The 22,218-nt window shown below is 36.7% G+C and overlaps 1 protein-coding gene and 1 pseudogene across 12 annotated transcripts; one reads left to right on the forward strand and one right to left on the reverse strand.

Moving 5' to 3' along the window:
- Positions 1-808: 808 nt before the first annotated feature.
- On the reverse strand, positions 809-22,177 carry RMI1 (RecQ mediated genome instability 1). 12 transcript variants are annotated; one of them, XM_053923477.2, is made up of 6 exons: positions 21,897-22,177; positions 20,564-20,602; positions 19,561-19,664; positions 16,822-16,882; positions 3,735-3,831; positions 809-2,895 (listed from the first exon to the last, which is right to left on the reverse strand). In XM_053923477.2, the coding sequence occupies exon 6, from the start codon at positions 2,862-2,864 to the stop codon at positions 987-989; it is 1,878 nt and encodes a 625-aa protein (XP_053779452.1). In that variant the 5' UTR covers positions 2,865-2,895; positions 3,735-3,831; positions 16,822-16,882; positions 19,561-19,664; positions 20,564-20,602; positions 21,897-22,177; the 3' UTR covers positions 809-986. The 12 variants fall into 12 exon arrangements, with proteins under 12 accessions (XP_053779452.1, XP_045051035.1, XP_045051036.1 ...); XM_045195100.3 differs by adding an exon at positions 21,218-21,340 and having other exon boundaries at positions 19,561-20,602; XM_045195101.3 differs by having other exon boundaries at positions 20,502-20,602; positions 21,218-22,177.
- On the forward strand, positions 3,861-4,554 carry LOC112304408 (V-type proton ATPase subunit G 1 pseudogene; annotated as a pseudogene).
- Positions 22,178-22,218: the final 41 nt, after the last annotated feature.

The following is a 22,218-nucleotide window of genomic DNA, read 5'->3' on the forward strand; positions in this document are numbered from 1 at the left end:
CCTAATGAAAACATCAGCCTTCTAGTTTATTAATTATTAGGGTTTATATAGCTGTTTCATTTCATTAGTATTGAGGTCCCATAAAAGTGACGTGAAGAACCAGGCCATCATGGAAAAGTAATAATGTCAAATACATATTTCAAGTTGATTTATATTGACTCTTTTAAATGCACTGTGGGTCTGCTGCCCTGAATCTCAAAGCTACAATGAATACTAACAGCATGAATTCACAAATATACAAAGAAAAATACCAAACTTATTAAATTTATTAATGGAATAATCATCTGTCTTTTACTATTAGAGATTATTCTAAAAATTTGGTGTCCTATTGTCCATCCTAATGTTTGAGAAATATTTAAGAACATCATCAAGGAAGACAACTCAACAAAAGAATATAAAATAAATGATCAGATTGACAAAAAACCTTTTTAATGATAATACCTTGTATAAGTATTTGAGATACTGAGAAGCCACAAATTCTTAAACTCCAGATAGAAATATGGACGGATAGCCCTGGCTCAGTGGATTGAGCGCTGGCCTGCAAACCAAAGAGTTGCTGGTTTGATTCCCAGTTGGGGCATGCACCTGGGTTGCAGGCCAGATCCCCAGTTGGGATATGTAAGAGGAACCACACATTGATGTTTCTCTCCCTCCCTCTCTCTCTAGAAATAAATAAATAAAATCTTTTTTAAAAAAAGGAAGGATAAAATTACAGAGCATCCATTTAAAATAAATTTAATTTAAATTAAAAAAAATTAAAATCACAAAAATAAGTGAATAACAAATTTCTCAATAACAGTGAGTCACCAAGTTCTTTTTTAATAGTTTCTATTAAAAAATTTATTAAGAAAACCTAAACACACAAACATGATTAAACACTTTTAAACAAAAGTCATGAAACTTCGTCCCTTTTACAAAAAGAAAGTTTCAAAAATAAAAGGATAAATTCTAAATATTTCATTGTTTTCTAGTACTATTTTAGTAAATTATTTATTCAATCGCTTCTTTAGGTTCTCAAGGTGTTCCACATTAACGTCTTCTAATGCCAGTACCATTGCTTTAGACAAGGAGGGACTAAACGAAATAGTCATTAGACAGCACAAATCTATTAGATCTCGCTGACATTTCTGCAAACCTTCCAGAAATGTTTGGTACTGAACAGGATCTTTTTTTAACTTTTTCATCTCCGGTACTGAAAACCCTATCAAACTAGTGAGTATTTCATCTACAAAGTCTACATCTAGATATGCAGTACCGTCAGAAATCTTTGCTGCTATACTCCAAATGCCACCAGAACTTGATAGATTTCCAGTTAAGGTTACAATAAAGGCTTTGACTTTTACTGTTACAATTTTCTTTGGTTTGCTGGCCATTAGAACAGACAAATAGATAAAGGGGGGAGAATACAAATCCATGGTGACAGAAAGATTAGTGCTGTCCTCTGATGATCTTGAAGAACAATGCTGAAAATGGTGATCATTTTCATTAGACATTTGTGAATTCCTTTTTGGTACATAATTAACCAGTTCTTCATTTAAAATTGTATTACTTAAGGAATGTATATCTGAACTGCTGATGGTTTGTTTTACTTTATCACCTGTCTCTGAGTTCTTTTCTTTATTTGTAAAGTCATGGTACAGGGGTGTATTATCATGAACTGAAAAAACACTACTGTTGTGGTCTGTAGGAGATAAACTAAAAGATTTGTCTTCATTAGACATTTGTTCAGATAAATTTTTTTCATTCCAATTGTTACTATTTTTGCAAATCAAAGAAAAATTATTCAGAGCATTAGGCTCATGTGAAGATCTCACTATATTTTCATCTGTGATTCTGTTCAAAGTCAATGGCTGCAATTCTTTAGTCTCCATTTTTTCTTCCTGGGCAGCTTCTTCTAAAAGCAAGGCCTCCGCCAATGAAAAATCATCTAATTCCCCATCAGTGAAATGCACAGACTGATTTGGTGGTTTCTCCTTTGGTCTTGGAGAAATAACAAGTCCTGGTTCAAAACTTGACTGTCTTCTGGGAATAGTATTTGAGGAACTACCTGTGCTAAAGCATCTTCCTTCCAAGAAGGTGGCATTAATTGCTGCAAGCTCATCATTTTCATCAAGACTTGCCAAGAGTTCTGCATCAGAAGGTCCTAAGACAAGATCTAGATCATCTGTATTTCTGGGAATGCTTTGGTTAGAATTATTTGGTATGATTGAAACTATAGGATCAGGTTCCCCAATTAATCTTCCAAGTACTTTTTCTTGAGCATATTCCTCTAAAAGAGCATCTACTTCTCCTCCCAACACCTTCACATTTTCTGGTTTCAGTAAGAGAACACCAAGGCGGAAAGAAATGATTCCATAAATCAAAATTTTTGTACCTGGAGGAAGATTACTATGAAGAGCTGGAATAGGCTGATATTCCATTCCCTGCACTTGTACAATTCCATCAGTTAGCTGTAGCATCAACATTCGTGAAGGCTTTGCTTCCCAAGGCTTTTGGGTTACTTGTGTTTCAGCTGTAATTAGCTCATTCATAGTATTCTTTCCTCTCAACTTTTGTATCTGGGAATATGCAGGTTGACTTACATCAACCAATGAATTAATCTGCAGAGCAAAAAATCCATTCAGTTCTCCTTTTGGAACTTCTAAAATGCCATCAGGTAAAAGAGGATGCTCCAAATCTTTCAGATCGGTAAGGAGCCATTGCTCAAAAACTTGTTTATTTATTTGTGCCTGGCTCAAATTAACATTATCATTTTCTTCTTGGATCCAGCGAATACAAGCTTCCAGCCACAATGGTGGTACTTTTACATGCCATGTAGCTAAAAGCCAGGTTTCAACTCTTACTGCGATACTAGTTACACTCATTTCTTTTAAATAAAAATTATGTATCTGTTACCTAGAAACAAAAAAACAAAAGAATTATAATTCAGTACACTTAAATATAGTCTCCATAATTCTGTACGATGCACAGAACAGGCATAACCACACCCTTTTGATTTTTCTCACTTCAGAATTTAAAAGCCTTTCACTTTCTACATATCCAAATTTCAAATACCACAAGCAAGCAGATGATATAATGAGAAAAGCAAAAGTGTTGAAAGGTAACTCATCAAATTATAAGTTCTCTGACCTAATATAAATTTCTTAAATCTCTAACCCAGTTTTTTCATTTGTAAAATGTCAATACCATCATCTATCTTACAGGGTTGTTTTGAAGACTACATGTTAACATTTGTAAAGCATGTCAGATCTATGAAAGACACGTAACAAATAGTAATTATTATATTGATAACCAGATTTTAAATCATTTAAAATTTGGTTAAGAAACAGTATCTGAATTTGTCTCAGAAATCTTCTAAAGTCTAATAAAAGCAGCCTCCTAATTATTCAGGCAATAGAAAAAAAGAAGCAATATTCACTAAGGTTATTTTCATAACTACAATGCATACTCTATTAAAACATAGCATTGTATTTGACCATATAGCACTTAAATATGTGATCTAAGACTAAAGTTATAACAAACAACAATAAATTCTGACCTGATATAAAGCATCTACTTTAGCTAAATAATTTCAATAGTCCTATCAGGTAAATATACTTCTGATTTTCTCAGTATGATAAAAAGTAAAGACAAATTAATGCTATGTTCACATAAGTATATTTTTTCCTTCTATAGCCAAAGATATCTAAGAGTGAGAATTTGTGAAAGTTGTAATATGCCCAGAAGAAACTCACCATTTGGAACAGGTGCATAGGATTTGAAGACAGGACTTGGAACTGGTTGTTCAGGGGAGAACTTATAACATCTACTGCTCAGAAATAGCCCTGGGAGCTAAGACAAGAAGCAGTAACGGTTATAAGATGAAGCTGCAAAAAGAATCACTGACCTATTTTCATGAGTGCAAGAGTTTGATAGTTTGGTTTTTCAGTCTCCTGTTACCAATCAAGGTAGAGTATAGGTAACGCAGAATTTTAAAAATGAGGTTTGGAGTGATATAAACAAAAGCAAATAACCATGAGAAACTTATCCACTTTAGCTTGCTTCCTTGTCTATATAGTACTTACTTTCATGGGCCAGTATGAAAATTAAAGGAGATGGGAGAGGACAGAGAGCAGGGACCAGCCCAGACACAGATATTAGGCAGCTAAGTCAGATGACCTAAGGGATAAATCCAGCCCATTTAGGCCGCTCACCTTAAGCCTCAGAATCACCAGCTCTATGGCAAGTCACAAGGAATCCAGCAGCTGCTGCTATAGGCAGAGAAGCAGGCTACCCAGAAAGTATCCCAGGCCCACAAGAGACCAGAGGCTGAAGCAGGTCAAAGCAGTTCAGGCTGAAAGTAAACAGTACTGCCTGCAGAGGGAGAAAGACTTCAAGGCCAAGGTAGCTGGGGTTCTAGGATACCATGGCAGTGGCAGCACTGAGGTAGAGGAGGATAACCGGAAGACAATCCTCCAGACTTTCTGGCAGAACAAGGATGAAGTCCTGGATAACCTTTGGTCTTGCCTGCAATTTCAGCCAGAAGTCCATTAAAACTACCACATAAATAGCTAAGAGAAGGAGTACTTGGTTCCATGGATTGGCATTTTAGATGCCTACATAGAATATGAACCATTAGCAAAGCTTAAGCTATTTCTTGTAAAAAGGCATTAAATTATTTCTGTATATGGTAAGTCCCCTCACTTTATGAAGAATAGCAAATGTTGCTTCTTTGTAGAAACTTAAAACTTAATCCAAAGGCTTCAGTTTTTACTTCATATTTTTTAGAAATTTAATCAGTATATACATTGTCTTGGTTTCCTATGTCTTTTAGCTCAAGCAACACATATATTTAGTACTGACTTTTTCTTTCTTAAGTGTAGTAAAAAAAAAGTGTGTTGGGTTTTTTTTTTGATGAAAGAAAGGAGGTTAAAACCTTTTCCCCCCTAAAGCTTTCTTGAAGGTCAGGGGTTTTATCTATGAAAAAGTAGTAAATAGTTACTTGTAACCTGTATTAAGCAACAGGAAGCCTTAAAATAATACTTTCTGGCTAAGGGTTAGAACAATCAATAGAATTGTTTGGGCTGCTTTTACCAAAATTACTAGATGACAACTTAAGAACTTGTTACATGTTATTAGTTAAAAGTGAAAATTCTTTATCATGTAAAAAAATTAAAAGAGCTAGGAGAACAGTAAATAATCCAGTGGTTCAGAGTACAACCATGGTACCAATTATTTTTCACTTACTGTCACCGTAAACAAGTGGTCACATTATTAATTTAACACATGGTTAAAATTTAAGGTAGTATAGTTGTGAGAATTACATGAATAACATTTTAAAGGAATGAAGGTCATTGTAATTACTGAGCTGGTAAATCTTTATATTGAAGAAAATTATTGAGAGTATAGATATATTTTTAATGATATATGAAAAACAATGTAAAAATTCAAAGGTAGGAAAAGTCCCTGGCCATTACAATGAAAATAAACCACATCAAGTCAAATCTACATGTCTCTATAACAAAGAAACCAACAATCTCTATACTAGGTTTCTGATTTAAATGGAAATATTTCCTAACTTATTGCTAAATAAGGAAACAAAAACAGTGTACTAACTTTTGTGTACAAAAAAAAGGAAAATATTCTTATTTCCCTGTATATACATAAAGGACTTTTAGAAGGATATACAGGAAATAAAACATTTAGTATATAGCTACACTCAATAAAAAAGAATAAGATCTTTGTGGGTCAGTAAATAACATGTGCAATATACATAGTATGGTCCAGAAGTAGGCTATTCACATCAAGTAAAAGCTCAAATCCCTAATGAAACAGCTGACCTAGCCCTATGCCAGCCAGAGGATCAGGCTGAAAGCAACTCGAAAACTACACAAGAGCAAAACACATGGGAAAAACTCCTATTCAACATGAGCTCTCAAACTAAAATGATAATATACTCGAGGAAAATTACTGCCATGAGCCACACTAGTAGACAAAATAAACAGGAGAATTTTCATCTTTAAAAAAAAAATGTTAAATAAAAAATCTTAAATGGTTTTTAAAAACCTCTGAGCATACTATAAATATACTTTAAAAATGGGACTAATATCCTTTTAAAAAGGTAATTAAACAGTAACAGGCATTTATGAAAAGAATCAATTGGAAATCTTAGAAATGGGAAAGTCTCTGAAATTAGAAGTGTAAGAGATGGGATAAACAATAGAATAAAAACATATGAAGAGAGAACTTACACACTTGAAATTAGAACAGAGTATAAAGATTTTAAAAAATTAAGAAAATAAGATTTTAAAAAGCTATGCAGGGGAAGATAATCACAGTTTCAGAAGGAAAAACTAGAAGATGGGGAGGAAATGTGTTTTTAAAAGATAACTGGTTGGGCCCTGGCTATGTATAAGTAGCTCAGTTGGATAGAGCATTGTCCCAAAATACCAAGGTTGCAGGTTTGATCCCAGATTAGGGCACATACAAGAATCAACCAATGAATGTGTGAATAAGTAGAACAACAAATCATTGTTTCTCTTTCTCTCTCCCCCTCCCTCAAAAATCAATAATAATAAAAAAAACTAATAATGGTTGAAGGTGGTCAAAAAGTATAAATTTCCAGTTAAATACTAAGGATGTAATAATATACATCATGATGAATATAGATAACACTGCTACGTATGTTAGGATCTACTCTCTTAACTTTCTGAAGAGTATTCATCACAAAGACAATTATTTTTTCTTCTCTTTTTATTGTATCTATATAAGATGATGGATGTTCACTAAACCTATTGTGATAATCATTTCAAATCATCACTTATACAGTGATGTACAGGGCCTGGCACAAATAATGCCCCTTTTTTTATTACAAAATCTTTTATTACAAAATCATAAGCATGTAATTCTGTAATATAACACTGTTACACTCAAGCACACCACAAGACATTTTAGGTGAAATGTTCAAATTAAAACTATAAATTATTATACCCATATTATATTATTATCCTATCAACCACACTCAAGCAGGCCTCACTTCTGCCAGACCCTGTATGTCAATTATTTCTCAATAAAATTGGGGGCAGAAATAAATAAAAGTGAAAATAAATAAAAAATAATATTGAAATTTTCCTGAAAGTCAAGAAAGATATAATTCTCCAGGCTGGAAAACCCCAATACTACTAAGCAGTATTTTTAAAAATCTACAAGTAAACATAGTATGGCAAATGGCAAAACATTAAGGACAGAAGGGGAAAAAATCTTAAGATCAGCAAGCTGGATATAAAATTTGAGACAGTAAAAATGTAGAAAAAACAAAAAGAATTCAGAGGGAAGTTTGGGTATTCCTGTTTTATCAAGGAAGACAGAGATTCTGAGTAGGTTTAGAAATTTATAGAAAAAATATAAAATTATATATTTAAGGGTAAAACACATATCTTTATAAACCCTCCTGAAAGAGAACAGAGAACAGATCCCTCCACAAAGAACAGATTTTTTAAAGTCCATAAAACTCTTAGAACAGCCCTGGTCAGTGCGGCTCAGTCGGTTGGGTGTCATCCCGCAGACTGAAGGGTCACTGGCTTGATTCCCAGTCAGCTTGTGCCTGGGTTGTGGGCTTTGTCCCCAGTCAGGGCACTTGAAGAAGGCAACTGGTCGATGTTTCAATCTGACATGAAAGATGTTTTTCCTCCTCTCTTTCTCCCTCCCACACTCTAAAATAAAATAAAAATAAATTTAAAGAAAAGCAAAACTCTTAAGAACAAAGAAAATGGGAGAGGAAAAAATGGCAACAAATTTTGAAAGCTAGAAACCAGACACCCAAAAGCTGAATTCTAAGCTGGGATTAAGGGTGGCTGATTTAAAACCCAGAACCCACAAAAGGTAAATACCATGTATGTTTGGAAGTAAAGGGCACTCTAAAAACATGACTGATTAGGAGATTCTTTAAGACATTAATTAAGACTGTGGCATCCTCATCCCACATCAGTGAGACTGCTAATTCTATCTTCTAAATCAGAGGCTTTTTAGATTCGGGGACACCAGAGCAGGGTTAAAGGTACTACACTGAAACTAGAACAAATTAATTCTTAAACACTAAATGGTAAACACATGCTACTCTCTTCCTCCACAAAACTCCAAGAAATAACAGTGACTAGGCCTACACTCTCCTAGAAGGAGACTAAAAAATCTTTCTCCAGATAATCCTACCACTGAGACCTAGAAATATGCACTAACAAGAGATGTTCTCTAATTAAATGGTCTTTCTGAGACCACATCAACAGACTCAAGAGTTCCAACGAGCTTTCCTTCCAGTTTCCCACTCTTAATTATGACAAGATATCTGAGAAAAGCCTCTAAAAAGAAATCACATCAAAGAGAAAAAAATGCAATGAAGTGACCATGAAGAGAGACAAAAACTTCAAAAAAGCTATCATTAATATCCTCAGACAGCAAAGACATCACATTCATGGAAGAATGCTGTAACAAGGAATATTCATAAGACAAAAAAACAACTCTTAGAAATTTAAAACACAATCACAGAAATGAAAAACAGTACAATGATGGAAAATAATAAAATCTCTTCAAAAAGCAAAGCATCAGTACAAAGAAATCAATGGAATAAAGGGGATCGAAGGGGCAATAATCAGAGAAACACATTTAGGAAAATTTGTAACAAAGACAAAAGCTTCCAGATTTAAAGGACATACAAATAAATAAAAATAGACATATAACAAAGCATACATTTATAAAATTTTAGAAAACAGGAAGATTCTGCAAGCTTCCAAAAAGGGAAAACAAACAACAAATAGGTCACATTCAGAATATCAGGAATAAAAATGGCTTTAGATTTCTCAATGGAAGCTATAAAGTAAATGAGCAATTCCTTCAAATGTCTGAGTGAAAATTATTTCCAACCTATAAATCTCTACTCAGGAAAGTATCAATCAAGAATGATGATGAAATAAAAACATTTTCAGATCAGATTTGTACAAAACAATTTTGTAATGTAGGATGTGTTCTAACAGAGGAATAAAACAAGAAAGAGGAAGAAGGCATGATATTCCCAACCTTAGAGAGGCAACAAAAGAGAGGCAAAACATCACAGTGAAGGGTATTTGCAGGATGTAAAGGCAAACAGTCCAGAAGGCCTCAGGAGAAATTATTTTTTCAGATGAAATTGTGTAAGACCCAGGATTTCATGTCTTTCTCATTCTTGGCTTATACCTGTTAGCTGGAACATTGATGTAGCTCAATGTACAACAGAGACTTAACTAACTGGAGGAGTTAGGAATTGTACTAAAGAAAAAATACAGAAAAGCAAGAGAAAAAAAGAGAAGAACTCAAAAGAAAACAAAATATTTAACAGGAAAGAAAAGTAGTATTTGTATACTACATGACTTAATTGTAAATAACATGTACAGTCATAATATACACTCTGAATCTGGCAAAAACTTTTAACATAGCTATACAGAGATAAACTAACAAGATTGACAAATATGTATGAGGGTGAAGGTGGGAGGGGTAAGAAAGATAAGGGAAAAAGAGGTTAATCCTCATCTCTGTAGTGAAAGTCAATAGACTAATGCCTGAATACTGAAATATCAAGTATCAATATTTGCATTGCTTCCAGAGCTATAGAAGTAAATACAAAAAAAAGATCAGCTACAAAAGTTGAAAGTGATTGCCTCTGGGGAAAGGGGACAAAGGATGGGGGCAGAGGGTTGCTATTTCTCAAAACTATTCTTTAAAGTTTGATATTTTAAATGATACATATAAAATTTTATTTTCTTTGATCTTCTACATTCCACTGATTTCTTTGTACTGGTGTTTAATGTTAGGAGGAGATTTTCTTACTAACTTTCATGTGTTCTACCTTTTCATTTCTGCTGATAGCAATGAACAAAATAGCACAAGAATATTTATGTTTAAAGTTTAAAGGTATATAGAGGAACTACTATGGAGGACACATGGACAAAACCAAGGGGGAGGGTGGAGGTGGGGGAGGGAGGTGAGTTCAGTTCGGGTGGGGTGGAGGGATGGGGAGAAAAGGCATACAACTGTACTTGAATAACAATAAAATTAAAAAAAATTAGAAATAATAAAAAAAAAAAAAAAAAAAAAAGTTTAAAGGTATAAAAGACAAAATGCTTTCCCCCTAACATCAGGAGTAAGGCAAAAATGTCTACTCTCAACATTTCAACATTGTACTGGAGGACTGTGTCAATGCAATAAAACAGAAAAATAAAAGTATACTAATTAAAATACAAAAAAATAGCATTAAGACACATAAACCAATGGAACAGAATAAAGTCCAAAAATAAACCTTCATATATAAGGTCAAACGATTTTCAACAAGAGTACCAAGATTACACACTGGGGAAAGGATAGTCTCTTCAACAAAAAGTACTGGAAAAACTCAATCTCCACATGCAGGAATGGACCCTTACCTTATACCATATTCAAAATTTAACTCAAAATGGATTAAAGATCTAAATGTTAAAACCTGAAACTATAAAACTCCTAGAAGAAAATGTAGAAGAAAAATTCATAATATTGCAATGGTCAGTGATTTCTTGGACATGACAAAAGTACAGGTGACAAAAGCACAGGTAACAAAACAAATAGGGCTATATCAAACTTAAGAACTCTAAAGCAAAGGAAACAAGAGTGAAAAAGTAACCAACTGAAAGGGAGGAAATATTTGCAACCATATTTCTGATAAGTGGTAAATATCCAGAATATATGAAGAACTCAACTCAATAACTCCCCTCCAAAAAAAATTTAAAAATTGGCAAAGGAATAGAATAGCCATCTCTCCAACAAAGATATACAAATGTCCAAAAGTATAAAAAGACAATCATTAACCAAAAAAGAAATGCAAATCAAAACCACAATGAGGTATCATTGTGGAACTCTTGAACACTGTTGGTGGGAATTGTAAAATGGTGCAGCTACTATGAAGATTCCCCCAAAAATGAAAAACAGAACTATCATATAACCCAGCAATCCCACTTCTTTTTTTTTTTTTTTTTTTTTTTTTTTTTTTTTTTTAATATATTTATTGATTATGCTATTACAGTTGTCCCATTTCCCCCCCCACTCCACTCCATCCTGCCCAATCCCCTCCCTCCCACATTCCCCCCCTATAGTTCATGTCCATAGGTCATACTTATAAGTTCTTTGGCTTCTACATTTCCTACACTATTTTTACCCTCCCCCTGTCTATTTTCCACCTATCATCTATGCTACTTATTCTCTGTACCTTCCCCCCCTCACCCCCTCCCACTCCCTTAATGACAACCCTCATGTTCTAGTTGTTTGCCTAGTTTGCTCTCGTTTTTGTTTTATGTGTGGCCGTTAATAACTGTGAGTTTGCTGTCATTTTTACTGTTCCTATTTTTGATCTTCTTTTTCTTAGGTAACTCCCTTTAACATTTCATATAATAAGGGCTTGGTGATGATGAACTTCTTTAACTTGACCTTATCTGAAAAGCACTTTATCTTCCCTTCCATTCTAAGTGATAGCTTTGCTGGATACAGTAATCTTGGATGTAGATCCTTGCGTTTAATCTTGGGTAATGTAATTATGATGTGCCTTGGCGTGTTCCTCCTTGGGTCCAGCTTCTTTGGGACTCTCTGAGCTTCCTGGACTTCCTGGAAGTCTATTTCCTTTGCCAGATTAGGGAAGTTCTCCTTCATTATTTGTTCAAATAAGTTTTCAATTTTTTGTTCTTCCTCTTCTCCTTCTGGCACCCCTATAATTCGGATGTTGGAACGTTTCAAGGCGTCCGGGAGGTTCCTAAGCCTCTCCTCATTTTTCCAAGTTCTTGTTTCTTCATTCTTTTCTGGTTGGATGTTTGTTTCTTCCTTCTGGTCCACACCATTGATTTGAGTCCCAGTTTCCTTCGCATCACTATTGGTTCCCTGTACATTTTCCTTTGTTTCTCTTAGCATAGGCTTCATTTTTTCATCTGTTTTTCGAATAGATTCAACCAAGTCTGTGAGCATATTGATAACCAGTGCTTTGAACTGTGCATCGGATAGGTTGGCTATCTCTTCGTCGCTTAGTTGTATTTTTTCTGGAGCTTTGAAGTGTTCTGTCATTTGGGCCATTTTTTTTTTTTTTTTTGTCTTGGCGCGTCTGTTACTTTAAGGGGCGGAGCCTTAGGTGTTCCCAGGGGTGGGGTAATGCTGGTTGCTGCGCTGTGACGCTGTACGTGGGGGAGGGGCCGAGTGGGAGCAATGGCGCCCGCCTCACTCTCCTCCGGATTTCAATCTTTCACTCCGCTACCCACAATCAAACTGGGCCACTCTGGTGCTGGTTCCCGAGTAAGTGGGCCTGTGCACACTCTAGGCCCCTGTGGGTCTCTCCAACAACCTCTCCTGTGAGGCTGGGAGTCTCTCCTGCTGCCGCCCCAACGCCCACGGGCGTTTTCAATCAGAGGTTTGAGGCTTTATTTCTCCCGTGCTGGAGTCCTGGGTTACGCGATCTGCTTCGCTCCCCGCCGTTCGTCCCGGTTTATCTGTGCACGAATGTGGGGCCGCGGGGTGCTACCCGCTGCTCTGCCTGTCCCGATCTCTGCCACTCTGAGTCCGGCCCTCTGGGTTTATCTGTGCAAATGTGGGGCCGCAGGGTCTGCTAGTGCTCGGACTGCCTGCGCCATTTGTCCCACACTCCGCCAGTCTCAGTCCCGCCACAGCCACGCGAGTCCTCTCCACCCTGGTGCCCGTCTCCGCCCCTCCTACCAGTCTGGATGAATGGTTATTTTCTATTTTCTTGGTGTTGGTCCCCCTTGCTGTTCGATTCTCTGTCAGTTCTGGTTGTGCGAGGAGGCGCAGTGTGTCTACCTACGCCGCCATCTTGGTTCTCCGCAATCCCACTTCTGGGTATATATCCAATAAAACTGAGAAGAGAATCTCGAAAAGATGTTTGCACACCCATGTTCACCGCAGAATTATTCACAACAGACAAGATGTGGGAGCAATCTAAATGCCCATCAACAGATGACTGGGTGAATAAAATGTGCTATATACACATAATATTATTCAGCCTTAAAAAAAAAAAGAAATCCTGTCATATGCTGCAACATGGATGAAACTTAAAGACATTATGGCAAGTGAAATAAGCTGATCACAAAAATACTGCATGATTCCACTGACATGAGGTATCTAAAGTACTCAAACTCATAAAAATATAAAGTAGAACTGTAGTTGCCAGAGGCTGAGAGAAGGAAGAAAGAAGCTGTTCAATGAACGCCGAATTTCATTTGTGCAAGATAAGTAAGTTCCAGAGATCTGTTTTACAATACTGTAATGTATACTTAAAAACTGCCAAGAGGGTAAATTTGTGTTATATGTTTTAGAGGGGAATAAAAAGAAAAAATAAAATTACCCCACTTGTAGATGACATGAACGTTTGTGAAGAAAATGCCAAGGAATCTGCAAAAAAACCCTACATCACCTGATAAATGAGTTAGCCAGATCCAAGTGTTTATTTCATCTATTGAGTATTACATTGTTTGTACTTTTGTGCATTTTTATTGATGATTTCCCTGTTTAATATGGCCCCCCTACATAGTGCTAAAGTGCTGTTTAGGGCTCTGGCCCAGTGGCTCAGTTGATTAGAGTATTGTCCCCCATGCAGCAAGGCTGCATGCAGGTCCATCCAGATCCTGGGTCAGGGTACACACAGGAAGCAACAAATTGATGTCTCTGTTTCTCTTGCTCTTCCTTTCTCCCTTCCTTTCTCTCTCTTTCTCTTCTCCCTCTCCCTCTCTCAAATCAGTAAGTTAAAAAAATTTTTTCTAAAGAGTATAAAAACAAGCACACATACACACAAAAGTCAAGGCAGGCTGCAATAAACACATAACGGACAAAAGATTTGTATCCAGAATACATAAAGAATTCTGAAACTCAATTAAGAAAACAAACTAATTTTAAAATGAACAAAAGAGTCCTGGATGGTATGGCTCAGTGAACTGAGCACTGGCCTGCAAACCAAAAGTTCGCCAGTTCAATACTTGGTCAGGGCACATGCCCAGGGTGTGGGCCAGGTCCCTTTCCCTCTCCCTAAAAATAAATAAATAAAATCTTTAAACTAAATAAATAAATAAAATGAGCAAAAGATTTAAATAGATATTTCACCAAAGATATGCAGATGGTAAGTAAACACAGTAAAAGATGCTCAATGTGGTTAGACATTAGGGAAATGCAAAATTCAAAGCACAACGTGAATTACGCATCTATTATCATAGCTAAAATAAAAAGTAACTGACAATACCAAGTACTGGAATTCTCATGTTTACTAGTGGGAATGGAAAATGGCAGAACCACTTTGGAAAACAATTTAGCAAAACAATTTTGCAGTTGCTTAGAAAAACAGATTAGCATTTTCTGAGAAAGTTAAAGATATACCTATACCATAGAGGTCAGTAATCATATTATTAGGTATTTACTCAAGAAAAATAAAAATTTACACTCATTTAAAACTTGTATATAAATGTTTATAGCAGCTTTACTCATAATCACCAAACTTGGAAACAACCCACATCTCTTTCACCTGGTGAATGAAAAAACAAATCATACTACAGCACTACAATGAAATACTATCCATAACTGAAATGAATAAACTACTAGTAGATGCACTAACATGGAGGAATGTTGCTATAGACTGTGTCCCCCCCTCCAAATTTATATGTTGAAATCCTAATGCCCAATGTGATGGTATTAAGAGATGGGGTCTTTTGGGCATGATAGGTCATGAGGGTGGAACTCTCATGAAAGAGCTATGAACTCGTATAAAAGAGAATCCCCCCGTCAACAGAACTACCTTGCCCTTTCTACCATGGGAGGTTACAGTAAAAAGATGGTCATCCATGAAACAGAAAATATGTCCTCACCAGACAACCACCAAATCTGCTATTGCCTTGATCTTGGACTTCCCAGCCTCCAGAGAAATAAATCTCTGTTGTTTATGTCACCCAGTTTATGCTATTTTTTTGGAGTAACCCAAATAGACTAAGACAATGTCAAATATGGTATGCTAAGTGAAAGAAGCCAGACACACTATATAACATATCTTGCTGTCTATAATGCGTGTTTTTTGCCCAAATTTTTGAGGGAAAAATAAGGATGCACGTTATACATGGGTAATACTAATACAGTATCTATATGTTTTTAACTCTTTTATTTATGCTTATGCACTAGAAGTGTAACTCTAGTTACTAGAAAGCAATAATGATATCAGTGTGCAAAATAATACCGTAGAATACGATAATCAGTCTTGTTTCTAAATATAAATAAATAAAAAATTGAATTAAAAATTAAAACGAAAGATATTTTTCCTAAAAGTTTGGGCCAAAAATGTGGGTGCACATTATACACAGCAAAGTACAGTAATGGTGATGTGATGTGACCATATGTTTGTCAAAACTCATAGAACTATACACCAAAAAACTATGAATTTTACTTCAATAAAAGCTGAAGACAGGCTTCCGGCCAAGATGGAGGCGTAGGTAGACACACTGCGCCTCTTCACACAACCAAAAGAAAGAAAACAACAATTTAAAAACAAAAAAACAACCAGAACTGACAGAAAATCAAACTGTATGGAAGTCCGACGACCAAGGAAATAAAGAAGAAACATGCATCCAGACTGGAAGGAAGGGCTGAGACGGGCAGCCAGGGTGGAGAGGACTTGCGGGCCCAGCGAGGTGGCGGATTGTGGAATGGGGCAGGCCAGGCTGCAGCTGGCAGACCCACAAGGTGGTGGCTGACAGACCCCGTGGCCCCACATTCTCGCATAGGTAAACCAGGAGGAACGTCGGGGGAGAGAAACAGACCGCCCAACCCAGGGCTGCAGCGTGGGGAAATAAAGCCTCAAACCTCTAATTGAAAACACCCGTAGGGGTTGAGGCAGCAGTGGGAGAAACTCCCAGCCTCACAGGAGGGTTTGTTGGAGAGACCCACAGGGGCCGAGAGCGTGCACAAGCCCACCCACTCAGGAATCAGCACCAGAGGGGCCCGGTTTGATTGTGGGTAGCAGAGGGAGTGACTGAAATCCAGCAGAGAGTGGAGCAAGCGCCATTGCTCCCTCTCGGCCCCTCCCCCACGTACAGCGTCCCAGTGCAGCAATCAGCGTTACCCTGCCCCGGGGAACACCTAAAGCTCTGCCCATATATGTAACCCGCGTGCCAAGACAAAAAAAAATGGCCCAAATAAAAGAACAGATCAAAGCTCCAGAAAAAATACAACTAAGTGAGGAAGAGATAGCCAACCTATCGGATGCACAGTTCAAAACACTGGTTATCAAGATGCTCACAGAATTGGTTGAATTTGGTCGCAAATTAGAGAAAAAAATGAAAGCTATGCTAAGAGAAACAAAGGAAAATGTACAGGGAACCAATAGTGGTGGGAAGGAAACTGGGGCTCAAATCAACAGTGTGGACCAGAAGGAAGAAAGAAATATCCAACCACAAAAGAATGAAGAAACAAGAATTCAAAAAAATGAGGAGAGGCTTAGGAACCTCCAGGACATCTTTAAAACGTTCCAACATCCGAAATATAGGGGTGCCAGAAGGAGAAGAGGAAGAACAAAAAATCGAAAATTTACTTGAACAAGTAATGAAGGAGAAGTTCCCTAATCTGGCAAAGGAAATAGACTTCCAGGAAGTCCAGGATGCTCAGAGAATCCCAAAGAAGCTGGACCCAAGGAGGAACACACCAAGGCACATCATAATTACATTACCTAAGATTAAACAGAAGGAAAGAATCTTAGAAGCAGCAAGAGAAAAGGATACAGTTAAAAATGTTAACAATCATAATGAACATAGATCAACTCACCTGTTAAAAGATCCTCTCACACTGAATAAATCAAATCCAACTGTATGCTTAAAAGATAGACCTAAAAGAAAATAACATCAAAATATGAATTTAATTAAAATAAAGGTATGTTAAAACCTCCAAGCATAATTCCACAAAGCCACAGCTTAGTGACATCTAGACTGAAATAACTATACTTATATAACCTAAGATTCCAAAGTGCTATTTTTTTTACCTCAAAAATTACACCCAATCCATGGCTCTTAGGTGAGCTCATTTAGTGAGTTACCTATTTCCTGCACTAAAATTTAAAAACCACAGTACTGGCAAATGGCCTTAGTATAATTTCCAGAGGTGTAGTAACGTGATGACAGTAAGTAAACTGAAATCAGGACAAAGTATACTTTGAACAGTTAAAAATTGTTTAGGTGAAGTATCAAGAATAAAAACCACAATAACAATTTAGTTGTTTGCAAAATGTTTTGTACTATAAATCACTCTGGGTACAGTATATACCCCTAAATTACAAGCAACCATATAACACAAATGCTATTTTCTACCTGAATGTATTAAATACTAGGAGATAATACTGTTGATACTTCTAGGACCAGGGAAAAAACAGTAAGAAAGATTAGTTGTGAATTGAAAAGGTCAAGGCTAGACAGAAAATTAAATAAACAAGGATGAATTTCAGATATTAATCCTATAATCTGAGCAGGTACAGCTATATAAACACAGAACTAAACACAAGGGTTTGCTGAAAATAAAACTTAAAAACTTTTACTTATAAAACTTTCAGCTTTTTGCAAAATACTTTTACAACTGCATTTATAACCCAAATTTCAAAATCATAACTTACGGTAGGTAGGTATTTTCATCTATTTGAGAAAATGAATTTGAGGCACAAAAATAAAGATATAAAGACCATACCTAGTAGAAGACCTAGAAACAGAACATAAATTCTGCTAATCTCCATTCCTATTTTTTCTAGACCCTGTTGACTTAAGTAGAAAGAGAATATAGTAGTATCACCTGTCCCCCTTTATATATAAAACCCACTTACATGTAAATCTTACTCATAAATGGCTATCCTGTAAGAGCACAGTATTAAAATTAACAGACTTCTCAGATCTCATTTAAATAAGCTCACCTAGTACATTCCAAATTATTTCATTTACAAAATCAAGTGAAAGAAAAATTCAACATCACCTATTGCACCTGTCTTTGACAGCTTCAAAACAATAATGTTAGGGTTAAGTAATACTTTTCCTTCGTTATAACTCTACAAAAGCCCAATTTTAAATTTTCAAAAATATAATGTTTTAAGGCTTACGTATGCCTTTATTTTTTAATTTTTTTATATATCTCAAACATGCACTTATTTGTGCTGTTATCATGGCAGGTAACAAAACTTTCAAAAAGACAGTTGGGACAAAATCTGAGAAACGATGCTCAACTAAACCATATCTAAATTGTTCTATTAATGTGTGGCAATACTAATTAATAATTCGCTCCAAGTACTACCGTCTACAGTTTGCATCTCCACTTTCTGGAGCTAACTACATCCTGTAATTTTATAATTATCAAAACTGGGCAAAAAAATTGAATGACTGAAACCCCAAAAGATAACCAAACCTTTAAAAAATGTGTTGAGATATTTAACATTGCGATATTAACTCAAATACAGCTAATATAAAATATTTTACCAAAAAGTCAAGAACTTTGGGGGAAAAACTGCTAAATGCACATTTGTTACACAGAATTCTTCATTTAACAACAAAGTAGAAGGTATATTGATCTCCCTACAACTGCATGTAATAACAGATGTAATAAAAAAAATTCTATGTACAATAGAATTATTTTTCATAGGTTACAAAGAAAGATTTATTAAAATGTTTAATCAAATGGAAAAGGTATCATCATGTGGAATCCATATTATAATGTTTAGACTGGGTTTCAATAACTGAACCCCTTAATAATTTAGTAAATTCTACTACTTGCATCTTCTCCTTCAGAGAATTCCTAAGGTTTTCGTTCCTCCCTTTCTCAAGAAATTGAGTAACCACAGTTACTGCAGGTAGAAGCAACTCAGAGAGAAGATGTTAGCGAGGGCAGCAAGGCCTCCCACCTGCTCACATACAAAAAAACAGCACCTAATCCTCAAAAGTATATGCTTTTTAAATTGTACTTTAAGAAACATTCATACCACATGATCCACTTCTTTTACTCTCCAAAATTAATCTTAAGAAAACAATCACAAATGTAGACAAAAATTTATGTGCCAGAGTATTATCATTGTTTTTGTAGAGGGGAAAAAAAGAAAACAGAAACAATCTATAGAATGGAGGGTAACAGCATCTTTAAAAAACATTTTTAAAGGACTATTTAGTGACATGTTCTTATTTTATTTTGTTAGGAAAAAGACCAGATATAAAACTACATATATCTTAATCCTCACTAATTTTATAAACAAGAAAAAAGTTTTAACTGACATTTTGTGCATGGTAAACTTGGCTGACCACAATAATCTACATTCTAGATCTTGACTGCAGGAACTGAGTAGGAAGAGAATAGAATAGGAAAATACTATCACATATCACCACTAAGACTGAAGCATATTTAATTTATAAATTAGTTTTCAGGCAGCCTCACACATTCCAAGTTTTAAAAAACAGAAAGAGGCAGAAGTACCATCCTTCTGGGTATTGTATATGGCATTCAACCGATAACTGAAACTTAAAAGCAATAACAAATATTTACATCATAATTGCTCCACGTTTCCTCTATCTGCACCTATAAAGTCCCGTGTTTTAACTCATTTGGAATGACTTCAAGGTAATCCCAAAATTTTGAGAAGGTACTCTCTGAAAATTAGGGGGGGAAATTATATGTAATGACTGAAATCAGAAAGAAGTAATCAGTGGGGCTAGTTGTGGATCTTCCATAACCTGATGAAAGATAAAAAACAACAGAAAATAGGTTTAGGAGTTTGAATCCCAACTCTGCTATGTGACCTCAGACATGTTCTTAATTTCCTCCTCATCTATAAAAACAGATAACCACAACACACCCACAGAACTGTAATAAGCATTAAACTGCGAGTACAAGATCTAGCACAGGGTAGGGAATTCGGGAAATGATAGCTATAATATTTGAAATAACCATCTAGCCAGTGTGGATTCTCAATTATATTAGCTTATCTAAAATAAATCCCACCTGGCTGGTGTGGCTCAGTGGATTAAGTGCCCCCCTGCAAACCAAAGGGTTCGAAGTCCGGACACCAGCCTGGGTTGCCTTGCGGTCAGATCCCCAGTTGGGGGCGCTCCAGAGGCAACCACATGTTGATATTTCTCTCCCTCTCTTTCTCCCTCCCTTCCCCACTCTCTAAAAATAAATAAAATCTTTAAAAAAAAATAAAGTAAATCCCAAACCTAAGTAATACTAGCTCTGAATTCACTTAGAGTGCAAAATGATCATACAATTACACAAAACAGGAACCACTGAATGTATGGATCAAGTAGGCAAGTCCATGAATGAGCATAGGTATAATATAGTTTGGCTGAAAACACTAGAGTATGAAAGGATGATGAAAAGACAGGCTTTTCCTGTAATTTAAACAGTACACTTAAAAAGTAAATTGTAAGAGGTAATGAAAATAAAAGCATCCAATAATGGCATCTAGCAAAGGTAATAGCTTTTACCAGTTAGGGTCCAGTCAGAAGATGGTAAAATTGGGAGGAAGGAGTTCCTGGGTAGGGCTTACTTTGCACTGCTGTTCATCACTCGTCACAGAAAATGATGGCTGCAATAAAAATACTAGTTTGAAAGAAAACATCATTAATTAGTACAGTATCCCTATATGTGCCTTTTAGTGTTAGTGAAATGTCCCAGGTTTTAAATGACAGATTCAATTAAATGTTGCAAATCCTGACTGGCAGATTAAATCTCTACAATCCAAGTTTCCCAGACCCCAAATACGCTTATCGATTCTTGGTTGAACACTAACCATGTCATGTACCATAGAACCAAAATGTGAGTTAAGTTTTAAGTCTCAACAAGTCTTACAATGCACTCTTCATGGTGGGAACCATATTAGAAAAACCGGATTAACACTTAAAGAGATCTTAAACTCCACAATCCCAGACACTATGTTCTAACAGTATTTCTTAACTATCCTCCCAACCAGTAAATGGTGCTTCATGAAGCCTTCTTCCTAATTAGGCAAGTAAAAGTTAAAGGATAGACGAAATCATAGCCATTTTAAAAAAGATGCTGATTACATCTATTTTGCAAATTATTCAAGAGGGAAATCAAGTTCCAATGTAATGAATCAGCATAAATTTATCATTATAAATATATACATATATACGTGTATTCTGCTAATAGTGGATTTAGCTTTATGTGTAAAGTACAACACCTTTAACCTTCAACGTTGAGTTTGGGGTTATGGAGGAAGACTGGAGAGTTGAAGGGTCACGATGTGAAAATTGGATACAATCAAGCCTGCCGATTTCCCGGGACTGTCAGGAATCCAAACGATCTTAACAAAAGAAATCATCAAAGCTTACTACAGGGGCCTTAGGAACACCAGACACAAATGAAGTACTGTAATCTGAATACGCTAAAACGGTAACATTGGAGGGCGAGGTTTTTGATGTTTTCATCACTGTCGCATACCCTGACATGCGTCAGGCTTTTTAAGGAGCTGAAAAACAGAACGCGGGTGTCTAAACGTATTTTGATGCTTACATTCATTTGGGATGAATGTAATACTACTGCAAGGAGTTTTTAGATAAAACGCAGCGATAAAGAGAGCGAAAGAATAAAAGGTCTCTTCATAACAGAGAAAGCCCCGTGGAGAAGCCTGGACTTTCCCGGGCGTTGCTGGCTCAAGGTAGGAAGCAAATGGACAAGTTCTCCAAGACTCTGCGGCTCACCGCCACAACTCCGCGGACCCGCCCGCGTCTGTCGGGGTCCCGCCAGTACCGAACGCCAGCTGCGCCCCCCGCGGGCGCCACGCCTGACGGGCGCTCTGGCCCGTTACAAATAGCGGGTTTCCACGGTGAGGGCCGGGCTGGTGGGCAGGCTGCACTTACCGACCCGCAGCTCGCCCCGCAGCCGGGCGGGAGTGGGGTACGGGGAGGGAGACCCGAGTGTGGACAGTGTAGACGGGGTAATTCGTCGGGGCCTAGCATCGACCTGGGAATCCCGCTTTCCCCTCGTGCAACAGCAGTTCCCGCGCCGCTAGTCTCTGCAAACAGGAACCAAAACGCCGCGCGCCCTAGTCCTATTTTGCCTCTTCCCGCCCGACTACCCGCGTGCTCACGCCCCTCCTCCAAACCCAAAAGATTCCTGCAGGCCCCGAAAACGCCTCTTCCCCGCCCCCTCCCTGTGCCAGTGAACGAGGCAGCCTTTAGT

This window comes from Desmodus rotundus, chromosome 1, assembly GCF_022682495.2.
Source record: "Desmodus rotundus isolate HL8 chromosome 1, HLdesRot8A.1, whole genome shotgun sequence".
NCBI classification, from domain to species: Eukaryota; Metazoa; Chordata; class Mammalia; order Chiroptera; family Phyllostomidae; genus Desmodus; species Desmodus rotundus.